The following is a 19,291-nucleotide window of genomic DNA, read 5'->3' on the forward strand; positions in this document are numbered from 1 at the left end:
CTTTAATCAGCTCAAGCCCTTATTCCAGTATTCGATCCCGAGGATTGCTATTTTATGACTATTTTTGGCAGATGTGAAAATGAAGACCATCAGAGGTTTTTTTTCTGCTCAGAGAGCTCCGCTCTGACCTCCACTCACTTGAATACTTGGATATTGTTTTGGTCACAGCTCCAGTCCAACAGACACTTCCACAATTATTTCAAGAACACGGGGCTTGAAATGACACAATCAGATCTTTTTTCTATTTTTTTTTCGTTAGTTCAATCTGCTTGTTCAATGACTGTGATTAATGATGCTAGTTTTTTTTTCCTTTTTTGTGTTTTTAGGCCCCCCTTTTATAAGAAGGGGGGGTTAGGGTGTGTTTATGTGCAACCAAAGAAAACTAAAACCAAGTGTCAAATTAAAATGTTATTATCCTTGTCCAGGATGCACTCCAGCCCCTGCGGTGCCCACCGGTCGCGGAAAGCCTCAAGCCTTCCGGTAGACACCGCGTGCTCCATCTCCAGGGCGACCAGGGCGCGGAGAATTCCACGGAAGAGAGACAGACGGTCTGAGCGACCGCCCCCACGGGCCACGACCAACCTGGGCCTGTAGATGGCCAACTTAGCCAGGCCCAGGAGCAGACCCACGAGGAGGTTCGCCGACTTGCCCCACCCCTTTCTGCACCGGGTGACCAAAGATAAGGAACAATATTGTGTATGTAAAAGAGGGAAAATGGCATCTTGTTAAAATCATAGCCCTGTTGAACCCAGCTTGGTGATATGCAAACAGCTCATGGTATGAAGCAGAGGCTGTGGAGATGGGAAGAACGGATTGATTTGTTTTGTGAAATGTCACATTTCAATTTTAGGTCAGAAGATTGCAAGTAAAGATGGACTAGTATGTTCCTTGGTTTGTTTTTTTAACAAGATCCTAAGGTAGATACAGTCGAAGAGAGTCATTCAGTCCACTCGACTTCAACCATCCACAACACACATCTAAGTGTTTCTTAATGATTCCACTACCCTACCCCGGGGTCTCGTAGATAGCCCTTGAATTCCTTAGCGTTTCTGCTGTATTTCAAATAACATTAATGTGTTTCCTTATTTCTATATTTATTATATAGGGGAAGGTGTATGAACACATCCCAGTCATTACATTCAGCTGATGAACGCTTGGTTTGCAGTGAGAGACAATGACAAGATAAATAAAGGCTGTGTAATCGGCACTAGTAAGGTGCAATAAATTTACTAGTGAGGGTGACTAGGTAACTCATGGGTGAAGGGATTGAGGAGGAGTTACAGTCAGTCCAACGAGTGGAGATATTTATCATGTTTCATTGCTGCCCATGGCCTGCTCTATTTATAATATGTTTATATCCACTCTGTGCCAATGATCCACAAACAACAAATGAAATGAATAATGATTATAGACAGGATAAATCTAATTGATCTCTTCTGAGCCAGTTAAAAAATGTTTTTAACTACAGAAAATTTAAATTTTTGTAATTTTGTCATTTTTGTTTTGGCACAAGAAAATCAGCTAACAGTTATTTTTGTTTAATCAAATTCTATTATAAAACACAAGAAATCTTAAAATAAAGTAATACTGTAGAGAATAAAGTATATTAGTGCTTGTGGGGGTTTTTTTCAGTGTTTACCCAGTCGTTGTCTCTTTGCTTTCTTTAGGTCGTCAGCTGCTTTGACCTTGGTACAAGGAAGGTTATCATTAGGGACCCAAAGGAACTGATGGCATTTCTCAGATAATGTACAAAAAAAAGAATGAGTACACTGCCAAGTGAGAGAATAATAAGTGTATCCTTAACCAGTCTATTTCCACTCGGTGCTAAACTGGCTGACGGAAGACCCTGGATTCATTCAGGCTTTTGTCCTTCCAAGGATGGATTGAGTACCACATCTTAGGACGAGAGAGAACGGGAGATTGCAGAGACTATGTGCAGTGCTTGCCTTACTGCTTTCACAAACCCCTGGCAGTGATCAGCACGGCCTCATTGGTACTGTTCGGTGGTAATGAGAAGTTTCTCTGTTTTGGCAAGACAGAGCTCTTGGGGGAAGCACCAAAGTCCTGTGCCAAAATCAATTATGCCATTAGGAGGATGCTTTGAGTGGAGGCCAGGATGCGTACCACTCACCCCCAAAGGAGGAAGGGAGACAGAAAGGGCATTGCCTTTTGAAATTCCAGGTGTCTGTATAGAAGGAATGGCAGTGTGGAGGAGGTATCAAGGCAACAGGCACTGTGGCACGAGTCAGTGTCTTCAGGAGTGGAGCTCGAAAGATGTGGGCAGAGGAAATGTAAATTTTGAAAACAATGAACAAATTTGCATTTATATAGTATCTTTCACATCCTCACACTGTGCCAAGGAACTTTACAAGAGATAAATGATCAGTTAATCTGTGAGTGATGTTCATTGACAGAAAACGGTTGGCCAGAACACCTCCGCTGCTCTTGGAACAGTGCCATCGGGTCTTTTACATCCATCTGTGCAGGCAAATGGGTCGCAGGTTAACGTCTCATTCAAAAGACAGCACCTCTGACAATGCAGCACTGCATTGAAGTGTCAACTTAGAATATGTGGTCAAGGGCTGGTATAGGTCTTGAATCCATGATCTTCCTCCTTGTTTAAGAGTAGCACCACTGAGCCAAGGAAAACAATTAAGGCTTAATAGTTTTTTACAAAAACTTAATGGTCCTTTTGTCAGACTATGGTGATGTGCCTGCAAAAAAAAAAAATTATTTGAATGAAGCTTGCTGAGCAATTGCTATGAGTGGCTTGTCAGAAAGATCACAGTGTCTCACTTTAAAAATATTAAACAAAATGCAAAAATGAGAGAATCCCACAGAAGGATATTTTGCTTGAATCCTAATCTTGCAGCTATGTGGCCAAAGTGAATACCCTTTCCAGCAGCCTAGTTACAGAATAAAATGATTCAGTACATTAGGCAGGCAGCAGAGCAGTGATGCCCTGTCCGCTTTAGGGAAATCCAGGGAGTGTGAGTGGTGCTGGATATATAACATTATATAGAGGGAGGCACGAATGGAGACTCATCCAACTTTTAGTAAAGGGCACATCCATTACCAAAGACCAAGATTCTGTCTCTAAGCAAGAACTCAAAAAGGTCAGTACTCTTGACTCCAATCCAAAAGACTCAAATGATGTAGCTGTGCCGACAGATTACAGTAACACTACTTTGATAATAAGGCACAATCTTTGTTCTACTCCTTCCTAGGAGTCAAACTACTTCGAGGACTGTACCACTTCATCCAAAATGAGGACAACACTGCATTTGGGCCCAAAACACTGTAGTGCTGAATATAGATACTCACCTGCAGTTTTACACAAGGCGAGTTCTTTTCGTTGTAAAAAAGGCAGATTAGAAGTCTGACACTTCACTGGAAGAACTAACTATTTAACTGGGGGAGGGGGGGGTTGTGGGCAATGTGGGTACAGTAACAGACAAACATATTTTGCTTGTATAAGATTACTTTGATATCCCAAAAAAAAGTTCGGTTGGGTTGATTTACTCCTTGTGACAAGCAAAGACATTCAGCACATGACCATTTGTTTCCTGGGTAACGAATGGGACAGTATCCTTGTACATTAGTTTGTTACTTCTGGATTGTCCTAAAAATTGCAAATGTAATTGTTAGATTCACAAAAATTACTTTCTTTTTTAAAGACCATCTTGCTCAGTTGAGGTCATGTTATTGTGAAACAAAAATCAGTGTTTCATTTCAACTTAGTGCAGCATCACCTTGTGTTGATTATAATATTTACACTGGTTGCAGAATTGCACAGGGGTGGGGAAAGAGAATGCCAGGATTGCTAGAGATTTCAGTGCAAACAAACAATGTAATGTATTAAAATCCTTGCTCTTATTCTAAGGCCATTGAAATAGCCTCAAAAGAAAATGCTATGACAGTAACACAACAGCAGTAATTAAAGTCACTACTGGGCTACATTAGTGCCCAGATATTTTAGGAGTAAGGAAACACCTCCTGTATATAGCACACCAGTCTCAATCCCATATTGACAGTGGTACAAATGTCAGTCAATTCATGAGACAGAGAGCAGCAGGCTAGTGATTTCACTTCGTGCAGGATGGCCATTTGAAACAGGTTTAGGGAATCAAAACAAGTGTTAACACAGGTTTATAGCCCTTGAGCTATTTGTTTTTCTTTCAGCTTCGGTTCCATTATCCTCCTCCAATTAATAACTTCACTCCTCCTCCCCAAACTTGGATTTGGTCAACAAATACCAAGACAGGTCTGATCATACCACCTGCATTCTGATTGAAGAAGAATACAGGACACATCCACCTTTCCAACTGGTTAGTTCATTATTGCAATTTCCTGTTATCTCTGCCCTTCTTGTAAGGGCCAAGCTACAAACACCTTCCCAAAAACATTGACAATGGGTTCTTCCACCATTGTAGAAATGCTGGGCCGTGATCTGCCACGTGGAGTATGCACAGATACTCAACATTAGATTCCCAAAGCTTCAAATTCTGCTCTTGCTTGAACCACACAGGATAATGCCAGGTAGTCATCAGCAATCCTTATAAATCCAAAAACTATTGGAGCACCTCAATTTTAATTAGTTCCCATTCTCAATTAGGAGATCAATCATTAACTGGCAGCACTTATTGAAGTGCATGGCTGGTTTGAAACTGAGCAAGACCAGGTACAGCACATGGAATAAAAGGCAGCTGCTAACTAGGTTATTAATTCTATGTAGGAAGCATTTTCTGTATCAATTTCTCAGTTGATTTAAAATCCAAGTGCCAATTTTTTCCCCTCACCATGTCATCTCAATCTTCAGTGTGTAGAAGCTGATGTCCATTCTGTACCACCCATCAGCTCATGTGGTAAGGGCACTAATCACCAATGTGCCAGTTTATAGCAAGTTGAAATACCACAGGTGCTTAGTGAAAGTTAAAGAATTTCCCTCCCCTTACTGCATTTTATGTTCCAGATGTGAATACCATCAAGTTTGGCTGGAGATATTTCAGTAAAAAGACATCACTCCAGATCAGCAGTTCCAATATTAACAAAATGTTCATTAGAAATTGTATGAGGAGTTAGTGCACAAGGTGAAATACAGATGTTCATTTTTAAAGCCTGGTCCTATACATATTATCCATGTCTCTAAAATGGATGTAAGCCATTACACTAAAACCTCACTATCTTCCCCATGTTCCTTTAAATAGGACTTCAGCAGAGCATTTGCTCAAAATCAAGTGTGGAACCAACAAAGTGAAATTTCTCCAGCAATTTAAATATCGGCAGGAAATCCAGTTTTAGAGATTGTACCAACTGAGGAAATTACACCCCCTAGTGTTTAAGCTTTACCAATGGGCATGAGAAAAATAAAGTTTCAGTATGCCACAAGAAAAATCTACCTCCCAATTTTGCCCAGCTGAAAGTCATGTAGTTAGTACATGACCTACTTTACCAAGTATGTAAAGATGCAAAACTTTCTAACAAAAGTTGAAATCAAATCATGCAAGACACTAAATTGCTTAGTCTTGGTTAAAATAGGCAGACAGTCATGTTAATAGTTTTGACTCCCACTCCAGCAATATGCCAACTTTCAAAGATGTTAAGTAACCAATTTCAGGGATTTAGTGCCACATTTCAAAAGGCAATGTACCCCTGTTGGCAAGTCATCATTGATCAGTTGATTCACCTTTGGCAGAGACCATTTGGTTATAAGCCAAAAAGTTTAAATTAAGAAATCTGCCCTTCCCATTGAGTATGGGACAAAAAGGCAAAGATTCATTTACAAGAGTTTAATTTCATTTTCAGCAGTTATTGCAGCACCAGGGCTGCATAAATTCAAACTACTACAAAGTTACTTGATTTATAAACCTTTAATACTGTATTTTGATCCTAAAACTTATGTTGAACAGAACTCAAGACTTGCGCTTGCACATTTGTTTACAGTTCCAGCATAGAACTAGTCCAGCGATCAAGGCCAATGCAAGGGATGTCACAACTGCTGCAAGTAGGATGGCATCAACTATATTTTCTATAAACAGAGAGGGAAAGTTTAGTGAGATACTTATACCAATGGTTACATGCATTGAATCTATCCTCCCCATTCAACCTTAAAAATTCCCACTCTACCCCTAAAAAGTTCCACGTAGTTTACCAATATCATTCACACCTCAAGGCTACATTAGATCAGATTCATAGCCAGATGCCTCAAAATACAATCAGTTCTCCTTCAAAATTGAGGGATTTCCCAACGGTTAACACATCCAGCCATGGTGCTGATCGGTTCACTTCACAAATCTCGTAGTCAGGTGACCAGATTCAGACCAGCAACTCTACGAAAGAGAACTGAAATGTTCTTGTAGCTCACGCTCTTCAATGTGAAGCCAAATATCCTGATCAGGAACTGTCACTGACTCATGATCCTATAGTAAAGGCATTAAAGCTAGTAGAGCACTGCAAATTTACAGCATAATCCAGTACAATTCATTTGACTGATCCAAGTTAAAAAGAATGTCCCTTGACTACAGCTGAGGCAGATGCAGCACAGCAGATTACCAAGCTTTGCCTTCAACCTGGGCTCTTGCCTGTGATGTTCTTTTGGTACCCATGTGCCTATTGTCCAAAGGGTTGGGTGCAATTTAACCCTGTTTATAAATGAGCATGAAGTACAATTAACAATTGCCCTAGTGCCAAAAATTAGTTTGTACCTTTTGCAATGGCCGATAGCAGGAGTTAATGTTCAATGTTTCTACATTTGTTGGTGAACTTCAACAATTTGGGCACTGCAGTGATGATGCACAAAGCCCATTGGCACACTAGACATCCAATAAAGGTGTCGCAAGGGAAAGGAGCTGCACGAAAGTACTGCCCAGAGGCAGGAAATGCTGCAGTGGAATATAGCAACTTCCCCAGATAAGCCAATTAAATGGTTAGGGTATTTTACAAAATGCACAGGACCAGGCAAGTATTCCATTTATAGAATCATAGAAGTTACAACATGGAAACAGGCCCTTCGGCCCAACATGTCCATGTCGCCCAGTTTATACCACTAAGCTAGTCCCAATTGCCTGCACTTGGCCCATATCCCTCGATACCCATCTTCCCCATGTAACTGTCCAAATGCTTTTTAAAAGACAAAATTGTACCCGCCTCTACTACTGCCTCTGGCAGCTCGTTCCAGACACTCACCACCCTTTGAGTGAAAAAATTGCCCCTCTGGATCCTTTTGTATCTCTCCCCTCTCACCTTAAATCTGTGCCCCCTCGTTATAGACTCCCCTACCTTTGGGAAAAGATTTTGACTATCGACCTTATCTATGCCCCTCATTATTTTATAGACTTCTATAAGATCACCCCTTAACCTCCTACTCTCCAGGGAATAAAGTCCCAGTCTGTCTAACCTCTCCCTGTAAGTCAAACCATCAAGTCCCGGTAGCATCCTAGTAAATCTTTTCTGCACTCTTTCTAGTTTAATAATATCCTTTCTATAATAGGGTGACCCGAACTGTACACAGTATTCCAAGTGTGGCCTTACTGATGTCTTGTACAACTTCAACAAGACATCCCAACTCCTGCATTCAATGTTCTGACCAATGAAACCAAGCATGCTGAATGCCTTCTTCACCACCCTATCCACCTGTGACTCCACTTTCAAGGAGCTATGAATCTGTACTCCTAGATCTCTTTGTTCTATAACTCTCCCCAACGCCCTACCATTAACGGAGTAGGTCCTGGCCCGATTCGATCTACCAAAATGCATCACCTCACATTTATCTAAATTAAACTCCATCTGCCATTCATCGGCCCACTGGCCCAATTTATCAAGATCCCGTTGCAATCCTAGATAACCTTCTTCACTGTCCACAATGCCACCAATCTTGGTGTCATCTGCAAACTTACTAACCATGCCTCCTAAATTCTCATCCAAATCATTAATATAAATAACAAATAACAGCGGACCCAGCACCGATCCCTGAGGCACACCGCTGGACACAGGCATCCAGTTTGAAAAACAACCCTCGACAACCACCCTCTGTCTTCTGTCGTCAAGCCAATTTTGTATCCAATTGGCTACCTCACCTTGGATCCCATGAGATTTAACCTTATGTAACAACCTACCATGCGGTACCTTGTCAAATGCTTTGCTGAAGTCCATGTAGACCACGTCTACTGCACAGCCCTCATCTATCTTCTTGGTTACCCCTTCAAAAAACTCAATCAAATTCGTGAGACATGATTTTCCCCTCACAAAACCATGCTGACTGTTCCTAATTAGTCCCTGCCTCTCCAAATGCCTGTAGATTCTGTCCCTCAGAATACCCTCTAACAACTTACCCACTACAGATGTCAGGCTCACTGGTCTGTAGTTCCCAGGCTTTTCCCTGCCGCCCTTCTTAAATGAAATGGAGATATCAATTATGATGTTTGCTGGACCTGTGCAATCAATTTTGCAAGTTCATACAAAGTGCCCTTCAAAAAAGTTCATTACCTGCCAGTTCAGTCTTCACATTACAATTACTCAGGATTAAGATGCCTACATATTGTTAGGAATAAGCATGCAATACACTTCATACCATTTGCCTGGGTGGACTCTGCAACACTATTTTCCTCAGCAAGAGTGAAAATTATGGGGCTCTTCAGTGTTACCAGTCCTTGCTGTAGGGACTCCGTTGAAGTGTCAAAGTCTGAACTTCTGGCTATTCCTGGTAAAGGAGAAAGTGTTAATGATTTTATCCATCTTGGGCAATCTACAAGCACTAAAGTTCCACTTCAATTTTAAAACAGGCTGAAATTTTCAATTAAGCCTTTCCTGAAGGAAATAGTCTGAAAATTTTAAGCAGATGGTTTTCTAGAGCAACTAGCAAGACTCAGCACCCTGCTATTGCATTTTTACCATACAACACTGTTCAAAGATTCCTGCATACAGCACAATGCAGTTTCATGGAGCTCAAATTGCATCTTGGTCAGAGTCAGGACAGCTAATGAGATTGTACTAAAATCTGATTCTCAAATAATGTAGATGTGAAACTAGTTGACGTGGAAGAGTTGAAGCCAAGATTAGTCAGCCTTCAAATACTGTGAAAGTCTCAGGTGCTTCTTACTTTTGCCAGTGTCACAAGTTGTGGCACACTTCTCCATTTCAGACAGAAGGCACACAGTTGCACTACAATGGAAGTAGACCTACAGGAGAGAGCACAGTTATTCTTGAGCACCAACTCAGTAAGGAAGATTTTAATACAATTATATTTAAAAACCTAACCTCGCCATTCAAAATTGCTTGAACTTCCCGGCCCCAAAATGCAAAGGTCTTCACTTCAAACCGTTTGTGATGCGTTGGAAACAGCAAGCTGGAAGTTGCCTCGACCGCATGCAACTGGGTCAAGTAATTATCACCATAATATGGGCACCTGGAGGACAAAACAGACTTTGTTGTGATGGTGTTCTTGATTCTCAAGGTGAAATAGAAAATGTCAAATAGAGAATGCTTACTTGCCATCCAGTTCAGCTCCTGTGAAAATCATTGTTACTACTTTAGGATTGCTTAAAACTCCATAACTAGTTATACTATGGTGAAACCAGAATGTTGGGAGAAAAATAAAAGACTCCTTTAACACCCAACCTAGTTCACAACCAATGAAGTGTAGTCTCTGGTTGTTTCCCTATTAATCAATTCACAGCACCCTGAAAAGCAGTAAAGGACACCATCCTTCACTAAGTGGTGTTGCTGGAGGGATAATGTTTGCCAGGACACCAGAACTCTTGCTCTTTGAAAGGTACCAAGAAATCTTCCACATCCGCCCAAGAGGATGGATGGGCCTCAGTTTATTATTTCAGCAGAAAGACCACCAAGTGCAGCATTTTAGTTCTGCACTGAAGGATCAGCCTAGATCACATGCTTATGTTTTGGTTAAGTGGTCATGCTCTTGCCTCCAGGTTCAAGCTCCACTCCCAATACGAAACTGGTGTTGGAGAAGGGAAACTGGATCTTAGCCTATTACATACTCAGCTTCAAGTTAATAACACTTGTCTTGCATGACTATAGCAGCCCTTGAAAGAAAGGGGCAATTAAAGGCCAAGAAAATCAAACTAAGTTTCAATGCAGCAGTCACTTTCAAGCCATGAACCCAGATACAAAACCAAGCACTGCATTATCTATTGGGAAGTAAACTCTGCCCTGGCCATAATCATAAGGTGAAGGAGTTTCTATGTTGCTAGTCTCAGACTGCTAGACAAAGCTCACTGAGCAAATGTTTTGTTTCCTCTTTCCTGCCCCAACACAAGGATTCACACAGGACATTTGCTTTCTATCTTGTGATGGTTACTCATCCAATAAGCAAAATGAATCACCCATGTCGCCAAAGAATGGGGGCAAATTCAGGGTCACAATATTCCAATTACACATCACAAAAGGAACCATGCAGTTGATCATATAATTAGACTAGTTGACTGGGATAATGATTTACTGGAATTAACATGCACTTCTGTTCACATATTGGGTTGTCATAAACTGGACAAGTGCAACTAACTTTAGTGCACCTGGTTGAGTGCTTTTGTATCATGCAAGAATTTAAACAGCCACGGTCAAATCTAGTCTAAGGAACTTCCCATCTCATGTTAACTCAAACAGCATATTTTGCTCAAGCCCTCAAGGATGGAGGCATTTTAAGAGAAAAGGGAAATTGGAAGTATACTTGCCCATTCACAAGAATGCTCCATTGTTTGCCATGATGAGGATCAGATGTTTGGGTTGCCCAACAGTCATTCAGGACCAGTGCAATATTAGCATCCACTCTGTGGAGAAGATGTACTTCTACATACACTGGCTCCCTAAGAAATTTCACTATCGGGTAGTCTTCATCAGCAAACCAAGTACTGTATGACTCCTCTGTGGAAATAAACTAGATCAGCAACAAAGTGTACAGGCCTAGTATTCTTCAGACTAAGTTAAGCCTTCATTACCTTTTGCAATCCTCATTTCCATTTTGAGGACACCATCCTTCACTACAAAAGGCAGGGGCGAAGGAGTGTTCACCACCAGCATCAAAGGAATGTTCCTACTGCCAGTTAAGTGGCATATCACATGCAGCCTATGAGAGCAACAACATTAAAGCATAATGCTTAAAGAATCATACAGAATATTTCAATAATGCCACAGTGCAAAACTACCAAAAATGGATGAGCTGAAAGGAAGTGCCAATCAACTAGGTGCATCAGGCCTCCCAAGCTTTTAATTCTAGTTATGAAACCTGACAAGAATCAAGGTTGATATTTTGGGGCAGGGGTATGGAAGAGAAGAAGGAGAACAAAAAAGTGTAGCTCTTCTTCAATAGGGCCAGGTTTAATGCCCTTCCCATTTCATTATTGTCTCCATTACCACACAAGAAATGGACAAGCTCTTTGAGCACCCAATTAAGGAAGGGCTTATGACTACTTCAGCAATGTGACAAAGTACATCAGTTAGAACTTTAATGTGGTGGGGTGGTGGTAGATACATTTGTTGGCTGACATGACCCTTGGGGTTAAGAACTTGTGGCACTAGCCTGATGGAATAGTTGCCATTATTGCATTGTAGTCCCATGTTCAAGTAATTAACACATGGTGTTAGGGAGCAGGACCAGGTCGTGAAAGTATGGCTTCTGATGCCAAGTAGGCAGCCAGTCTTTGAGCTTCCTTCTGGGGGGGGGGGGGGGTCCTAAAGTTTAAGGCTTGAAGTTTACCATAGGTTCTTTCTCTTTGTATTTTTGCCTCGAGTTGCATTACTGTCAATGGTGTACAAAGTCATGCCATCTTATGTATAGTAATCACATGATGGGTCTGGTCTCCAACCCTTCAGATAAGCTCCCATGACCTCACCAACTTCCACAGTGCAATTTTTAAATCCTTTCCCATTCAAACCCAAGTACAAGTTAGAAAGCTTGGTTTTGGTCTATTGAAATAGTTGCCACTATTACCCAGTTCAGTATTCACAAGCTTACCTGAAAGTACTGTCTCTGGTTATAGAGCCACGAGGTCCATTTCGGATTCTCCTTTTTGCTATGATATCTACTGTGTAAGTGATGTTTTGTCCATCAATCTATATAAAAAAGGGTTTTGATGAGACACTTGCTCCTCTCCTTCCCCCACCACCAAGCAAAACCACTTACCATTTGCATGGACCCACATGAATTCAAAGGAAAGCTGAAGACAATAAATTCAGATGTCCTGGCTACAGGGATGCATTCAGAACTTGCGTTATTCACCAAGTAAACAGAGCCAAGATTCAGTGGGGGCACTGTTGCAACCCTGGGGACTACAATGGTAAATAGCCCATTGTTTGTGCAGTCAATATAAGCTGGGGGAAAAGTCATATGCAATTAGCAAAGTGTTCCATGTAACAAGGAAGGAAACAGTATCAGACTAGATCAGTGGAACATTAAAACCTCAAATTTACACTAAATTAATATCAAATTTCAACAGGCCTCAAGCTTTCTGCATGCACTTCAGCCCCAGTTAAAGTGATGCCATGGACCCATGCCAACAGAACTTGTTCACCTCAAGTGACATTGAGGTTAAACATCAGCCATGATCTTCCTGAATGGCAGATCAGGCTTGAGGGGTCATATGGCCCACTTCTACTTATGTTCAGTGGCAAATTCTGAACAAGGCCTGCATGTGCACTAGACTAAGGGCTGAAGTCTGAACCTGAGAAATTAGCAAAGCTCCCATTCATAGCCATTTTCTGGAGAACTAAATAAAACCCAACCTGTTTTTCCATAAAAGCAAGGGGTCTGCACATTGACTGGATCATAGCAGCATCCTTTAGCACCACATGCCAGCTCACCAAGTGTAGCATTTCCACAGTCTACACGGTCCTTGGCATCAATATCACAAATCATATCTACAAGGAGGTAAAAGGTTACAATGAATACCAAGTGGTGAATTGCAGTTTAAAAAATTAAGTCAACACAAAACACTAGTGTTTATTCCAATTACTCTTGCTTCAGACATACTTTAGAAATCTACTGCCCATTAAAAATGTGAGGTTAATTCAAAGGTCTAATTCTAGGTCAATGATTCCTATTCAATTTTGCGACATTGATCATTACGTAGCTGCCAGCTCTGGATCAAGTTTGGAATCTCCCATCTGGTACAAAGTTATGAAGTGTGGACAAACACCATAGGTAATTTACCTCTACTTCAGTGATAAAATCATGTGAAACACAAATTAGGATGGATATCTGGATTACCCAAACTGAATGTGAAATCAAATGCAAACACTCGTTCTACATTAATTTCCACTTACGACACTGGACAAACATCTTCGAGAATTTGCTTATCCACCTGCACTTCGAGACGACAAGTCTCAAGGTCTGTCAGACTAGGGCCTGCATGGGAGAAATCACTCACTACACCAGGAAGTCCCAGGGTGCTTTATTTTAAAAGCGTGGGAGAATGACTTTTTGCCACAATCCAACTCTTCCCAGGAGAGATTTAAAGAGTTATATTATCTGGATCACTAAAGACTGCATTTCAAATCTAATCCTGCCCTATCAACTTTTACCAAGACAAGTTGACCACGCGCTTTACACTCCAAGCCTCATGAAGGCCAACCTCACCGGCAAACTGACTTCAGGTGCACACAGGCATACTATACCTCCATTAATCTTCACATCCACTGGGGTGGCTCCCGGTGTCGCATTCACTGGCTTCACAAATGGAGTGACTCCTGGTGTCGCATTCACTGGCTTCACATCCACTGGGGTGACTCCCGGTGTCGCATTAACTGGCTTCACGTCCACTGGGATGACTCCCGGTGTCGCATTAACTGGCTTCACGTCCACTGGGGTGGCTCCTGGTGTCGCATTAACTGGCTTCACATCCACTGGGGTGGCTCCCGGTGTCGCATTAACTGGCTTCACAAATGGAGTGAGTCCTGGTGTCGCATTCACTGGCTTCACATCCACTGGGGTGACTCCCGGTGTCGCATTAACTGGCTTCACGTCCACTGGGATGACTCCCAGTGTCGCATTAACTGGCTTCACGTCCACTGGGGTGGCTCCTGGTGTCGCATTAACTGGCTTCACATCCAGTGGGGTGGCTCCTGGTGTCGCATTAACTGGCTTCACAAATGGAGTGACTCCTGGTGTCGCATTCACTGGCTTCACATCCACTGGGGTGACTCCCGGTGTCGCATTAACTGGCTTCACGTCCACTGGGATGACTCCCAGTGTCGCATTAACTGGCTTCACGTCCACTGGGGTGGCTCCTGGTGTCGCATTAACTGGCTTCACATCCAGTGGGGTGGCTCCTGGTGTCGCATTAACTGGCTTCACAAATGGAGTGACTCCTGGTGTCGCATTAACTGGCTTCACATCCACTGGGGTGGCTCCCGGTGTCGCATTAACTGGCTTCACAAATGGAGTGAGTCCTGGTGTCGCATTCACTGGCTTCACGTCCACTGGGGTGGCTCCTGGTGTCGCATTAACTGGCTTCACATCCAGTGGGGTGGCTCCTGGTGTCGCATTAACTGGCTTCACAAATGGAGTGACTCCTGGTGTCGCATTAACTGGCTTCACATCCACTGGGGTGGCTCCCGGTGTCGCATTAACTGGCTTCACAAATGGAGTGAGTCCTGGTGTCGCATTAACTGGCTTCACATCCACTGGGGTGACTCCTGGTGTCACATTAACTGGCTTCACATCCACTGGGGTGACTCCTGGTGTCACATTAACTGGCTTCACATCCACTGGGGTGACTCCTGGTGTCGCATTAACCGGCTTCACATCCACTGGGGTGACTCCCGGTGTCGCATTAACTGGCTTCACGTCCACTGGGATGACTCCCGGTGTCGCATTAACTGGCTTCACATCCACTGGGGTGGCTCCTGGTGTCGCATTAACTGGCTTCACAAATGGAGTGACTCCTGGTGTCGCATTAACTGGCTTCACATCCACTGGGGTGGCTCCCGGTGTCGCATTAACTGGCTTCACAAATGGAGTGAGTCCTGGTGTCGCATTAACTGGCTTCACATCCACTGGGGTGACTCCTGGTGTCACATTAACTGGCTTCACATCCACTGGGGTGACTCCTGGTGTCGCATTAACTGGCTTCACATCCACTGGGGTGACTCCTGGTGTCGCATTAACTGGCTTCACATCCACTGGGGTGACTCCTGGTGTCGCATTAACTGGCTTCACATCCAGTGGGGTGGCTCCTGGTGTCGCATTAACTGGCTTCACATCCACTGGGGTGACTCCTGATGTCGCATTAACTGGCTTCACATCCACTGGGGTGGCTCCTGGTGTCGCATTAACTGGCTTCACATCCAATGGAGTGACTCCTGGTGTCGCATTAACTGGCTTCACATCCACTGGGGTGGCTCCCGGTGTCGCATTAACTGGCTTCACAAATGGAGTGACTCCTGGTGTCGCATTCACTGGCTTCACAAATGGAGTGACTCCTGGTGTCGCATTCACTGGCTTCACATCCACTGGGGTGGCTCCCGGTGTCGCATTAACTGGCTTCACATCCACTGGGGTGACTCCTGGTGTCGCATTAACTGGCTTCACATCCACTGGGGTGACTCCTGGTGTCGCATTAACTGGCTTCACAAATGGAGTGACTCCTGGTGTCGCATTAACTGGCTTCACATCCACTGGGGTGACTCCTGGTGTCGCATTAACTGGCTTCACATCCAGTGGGGTGGCTCCTGGTGTCGCATTAACTGGCTTCACATCCACTGGGATGGATCCTACTGTTATCCAGGTTGGAACTGTAGTTTAAACAGATGGTTACAAAGGAGCAAGAGTAGAAACTGTGCTTATAAAGCAGCAATTACAATTAACATTTCCACATAATCTTAATCTATGCTTTCCCCCCCACCACCAATGATTGCATTCCTGAACAAGTTGGAGTTATGAGCCAAACTGTGCAATATTTTAACATTGCAGCACAGCAAGGCGTCTATTTTTGGGAGGGTTTCTTGGCAGAGCAAAGGAGTGGCAGCATTGAAACAGATCAAGACTGCCCAACGCACTTCATATTTAGTGGGTTAATTTTATAGTCACTATGTGCAACTTGGAATGCCAATTTGAATACAGCAAGTTCAAACAGCAGAGTGACCAAATGTTTGATGACTGTTGGCCAGAGCATCTGATGAACTGGACGCCCTTCAGGCCACAGGGTCTCAACCCCTCATTTAATGTCACCCGACAGTGCAGCGCTATTGGTGCTGACAGTCAGCACATATTACATGCTGGGGCCCATAGTGGTGGGGAGAAAAATAAATCAGATTTGCTGCTTTTTTTTAAAAATAAAAAATAACAGTCCATATTGAACTGGACTCATGATTGAAGATTGTTTGAAATGTCAGCACAAAGACTTCCCACTGCAGGGCAGCAGACAAGTCATCATGCATTGGAGATAAACACTTTTTGCAACAAAAGGTGACCAAGACTTACCGATCACTGAAGGAACCAATGGAGGCAGCAACGATGGCAGGGTACAGTTTACAGGAATGCGCTCTATAACTATTATCCTTCTGGATGCATCGATTCCATCAATCCTCAACTCCATGCTTACTGTTTTATTCTAGAGGGGGAGGGGAACAGCATTAACATCCAATAAATTGATAGAAAGCAATCTTAATACAAACAGTCCTGCAAAGTGATCAACTACTAATCAAGCAGAAGCATATTTCTATCCAGCACCAATCCATGCAAGGTCATAGTCAAATGATTATTAGAAATATTGACTAAAACAGATGCACTTACCATTAAATGAACATAGCATCCATTGTATGGAGTACTGAAAAGCAGTGACCCATCTGCCTGTGGAATGGTTCTATATTTACAACTGCTGGGCAATGAACGGAAGTCTCTTGGTATACCATAGTCATCTGTTTAACCAGAAACATGCTCATTAAGCAAACATCTGAATACAATTGTAAGTTCAGAAGCAAGTGCTTCAGTCAAGACATGTTCATCTCAGTTTAGATATTACTAGCACAGAATTAGCTATCTCGTAGAAATGGCTACAAGAGAAAGATAAAGCAGCCCATTTCCCAACTTGGATTGTGAGCTCACATCACTTATGAACCAATTATACATGGAACTGCCTGGGAGAGTGTACTTCACCATTATCCATTTATCCTTGTGCCATAAATAGTTCAGACTGCCCACTGACTTCAGTCAATAGAAACAATATTTCAAGCTAAAGACTTATTGCAGAACAGGCTTATACAAAAAGCAATACCGCCCTTAAAGGAAGCACAACCAAAATTGAATTAAAGTCCAAATTCAACAGAACAAAAAAAAAGGGAACTTATAAAACTAAAAATCTGTGTGTATCAGACACTTCACTGCAGTGCTCACTGGTTACAGAAGGGCTCAAGCATACCAGGGGACCACCACATGCTCCCTCTCCAGGGCCATCAGAGCAAGGACAAAAACATGACAGGCAGAGAAACCCCTCTTCTAACTAGGCTTATGCTGGACCAGTGAGTCCTTATTGATCTTGGATAGATGGACATAGTTACTCTCGTGACACTTCAGCCAAGGGAACTATAGACATGAAATGTCACTTAGCCTATTCTATCCTTGCACAAGTTGACTGGCATGTCTCTATACCAGCAACCACATTTCAAAAGCAATCTATTCACAAGTGCTTTGGCACATCCTGACAACACAATAAGACACTGTATAAAAAGTGAGAATGTCCTTCAAAGAAGCTCGACATAGAGAATGGACAGATTAAAGAACAGACAAGAAATGCTCACACCCACATCACTCCAGAATTACCAATGCTAATTATAGCTGGTTTCAGCACCACAGCTAATTACCATTTCAAATGGCTGACATTCTGTGACACCTAATGAGGTCCTTCAGAGGATCCAGATTGGTTAGCTATACCTCAAGAGCTTCTGGGACATGGAATCGCCTAGCCAGAAGACTTTTTTGGATATTGTGAAAAAAAGTGATATATCAATCCAAGTTATTTTCCTTCCTACGGGCTAACAATTCATAACCAGAAAAAAATCCACAGGAAGGTGAACAATTATGATCAACAAGTTGGATTGAGGCTTTTGAACAGTAGGAAAGCAGGAGTGTGGGGCCAAAACAGTTAAAGGCTTTGCCAGCAGAGGGAGGAAGAACTAAAGAGCGAGGAAGAATTGCTGGAACGAGAAATACCACTGGCAGGTACGATTACTATAGGAACCGCCTTTGGAAAGATTCTGGAAGTAGAGACTGTTTACAAGAGCTTCCATGTTAATTTACCACCAGGGAAAGGAGTGGACACGACTTTTTCCTCCGAGTAATAATCGTCAGATAAAAGCTTTCCTGATTCAGATTTAACATCCTCGTTCAAAGGGATGGAAACGAGCAGAGTTGAAGGGAAAGAGGATTGAAGTTGAGCACTAGGAGCAAAAGGGACCACCAGCAGAATTAGATACAATGAGAAATAATAAGGGAAGTTTAAAGCATCGACGGTTCATAACTTACCCACGACTGAAAGCCGAATGGACATCCCCTGAAACGAGTCATTACGAATTCGCACCATGACGCCCAACGGCGTGCAAGCAATCTCCTCGGGATAGTCGAAATATTGGACCGATACATGTCTCCGAAATCGGGGGGATGAGGGTGAGTCCAGCGCCCTAACCCTGAAACAGCTGCCCCAGAGAAACAAAAAGATCACCGAGAGCTCCATCTCGAAGTGCTGCTTTCCTCACAGTGAGCGCCTGAGTGCTTTTCAAGAGAAATTCTCTGCCCTGTGAACCATGTTACAATTGCAAATTAAACCTCCCTGCATTCGATTGGGTGCGGTTAACTAGCGAGCCAACTAAAAATACACTTAATGCCATTTGTTTGCAATGGATCATTAACTAATCCGCAGGGAAATGCTTATGCTTATTTGATGCTCCCCGGTTTTCCTGTTAAACTGATTCCCAATATATTGTGATGATTTATCTATAAACAGCCCGGAGTCAATGGAAGTGATTGACTGATGGGCAGGTCGTTATAGCAATGATTGACAAGTAGGTCCTTGCACTTCATCTTTTTGCACCTTGCGGTTGGAATTTGGATTGAAAACCATCCGAGCTGATAGGATCAGGGCCTCTTCTTTCAGACAATCAATGCAAGTTTGTTTTTTTGACATTGACATCTGTGTTGAAATTTTATCTAAATCATAATCCTTTCATCCATATGTTCTTCTATATGTATCACTAATACATTTGGGCAGTAGGCATTCAGGAGGTTTTCATTGAATCATATGTTATTATAACATCTGGAAATTATTGACCTGAAACAAAATTC

At 42.7% G+C, this 19,291-nt stretch overlaps 1 protein-coding gene across 1 annotated transcript in view; it reads right to left on the reverse strand.

Annotated features, from left to right (window-relative positions):
• Positions 1–18,760, reverse strand: part of LOC137299225 (mucin-17-like) — a 30,221-nt gene extending 11,461 nt beyond the window's left edge. The window contains exons 1-14 of the mRNA XM_067967889.1: positions 18,476–18,760; positions 16,748–16,872; positions 16,436–16,565; positions 15,626–15,747; positions 13,630–15,538; positions 12,739–12,873; positions 12,140–12,327; positions 11,972–12,069; positions 10,956–11,083; positions 10,692–10,881; positions 9,256–9,403; positions 9,098–9,176; positions 8,570–8,698; positions 5,915–6,028 (exon numbers count right to left, since the gene is read on the reverse strand). Coding sequence (XP_067823990.1) covers positions 5,915–6,028; positions 8,570–8,698; positions 9,098–9,176; positions 9,256–9,403; positions 10,692–10,881; positions 10,956–11,083; positions 11,972–12,069; positions 12,140–12,327; positions 12,739–12,873; positions 13,630–15,538; positions 15,626–15,747; positions 16,436–16,565; positions 16,748–16,872; positions 18,476–18,683 — 3,703 coding nt within the window. The 5' untranslated portion in view covers positions 18,684–18,760. The remainder of the gene's footprint in view (positions 1–5,914; positions 6,029–8,569; positions 8,699–9,097; positions 9,177–9,255; positions 9,404–10,691; positions 10,882–10,955; positions 11,084–11,971; positions 12,070–12,139; positions 12,328–12,738; positions 12,874–13,629; positions 15,539–15,625; positions 15,748–16,435; positions 16,566–16,747; positions 16,873–18,475) is intronic.
• Positions 18,761–19,291: the final 531 nt, after the last annotated feature.

The sequence above is a fragment of the Heptranchias perlo genome, chromosome 28, assembly GCF_035084215.1.
Source record: "Heptranchias perlo isolate sHepPer1 chromosome 28, sHepPer1.hap1, whole genome shotgun sequence".
Classification (NCBI taxonomy): Eukaryota; Metazoa; Chordata; class Chondrichthyes; order Hexanchiformes; family Hexanchidae; genus Heptranchias; species Heptranchias perlo.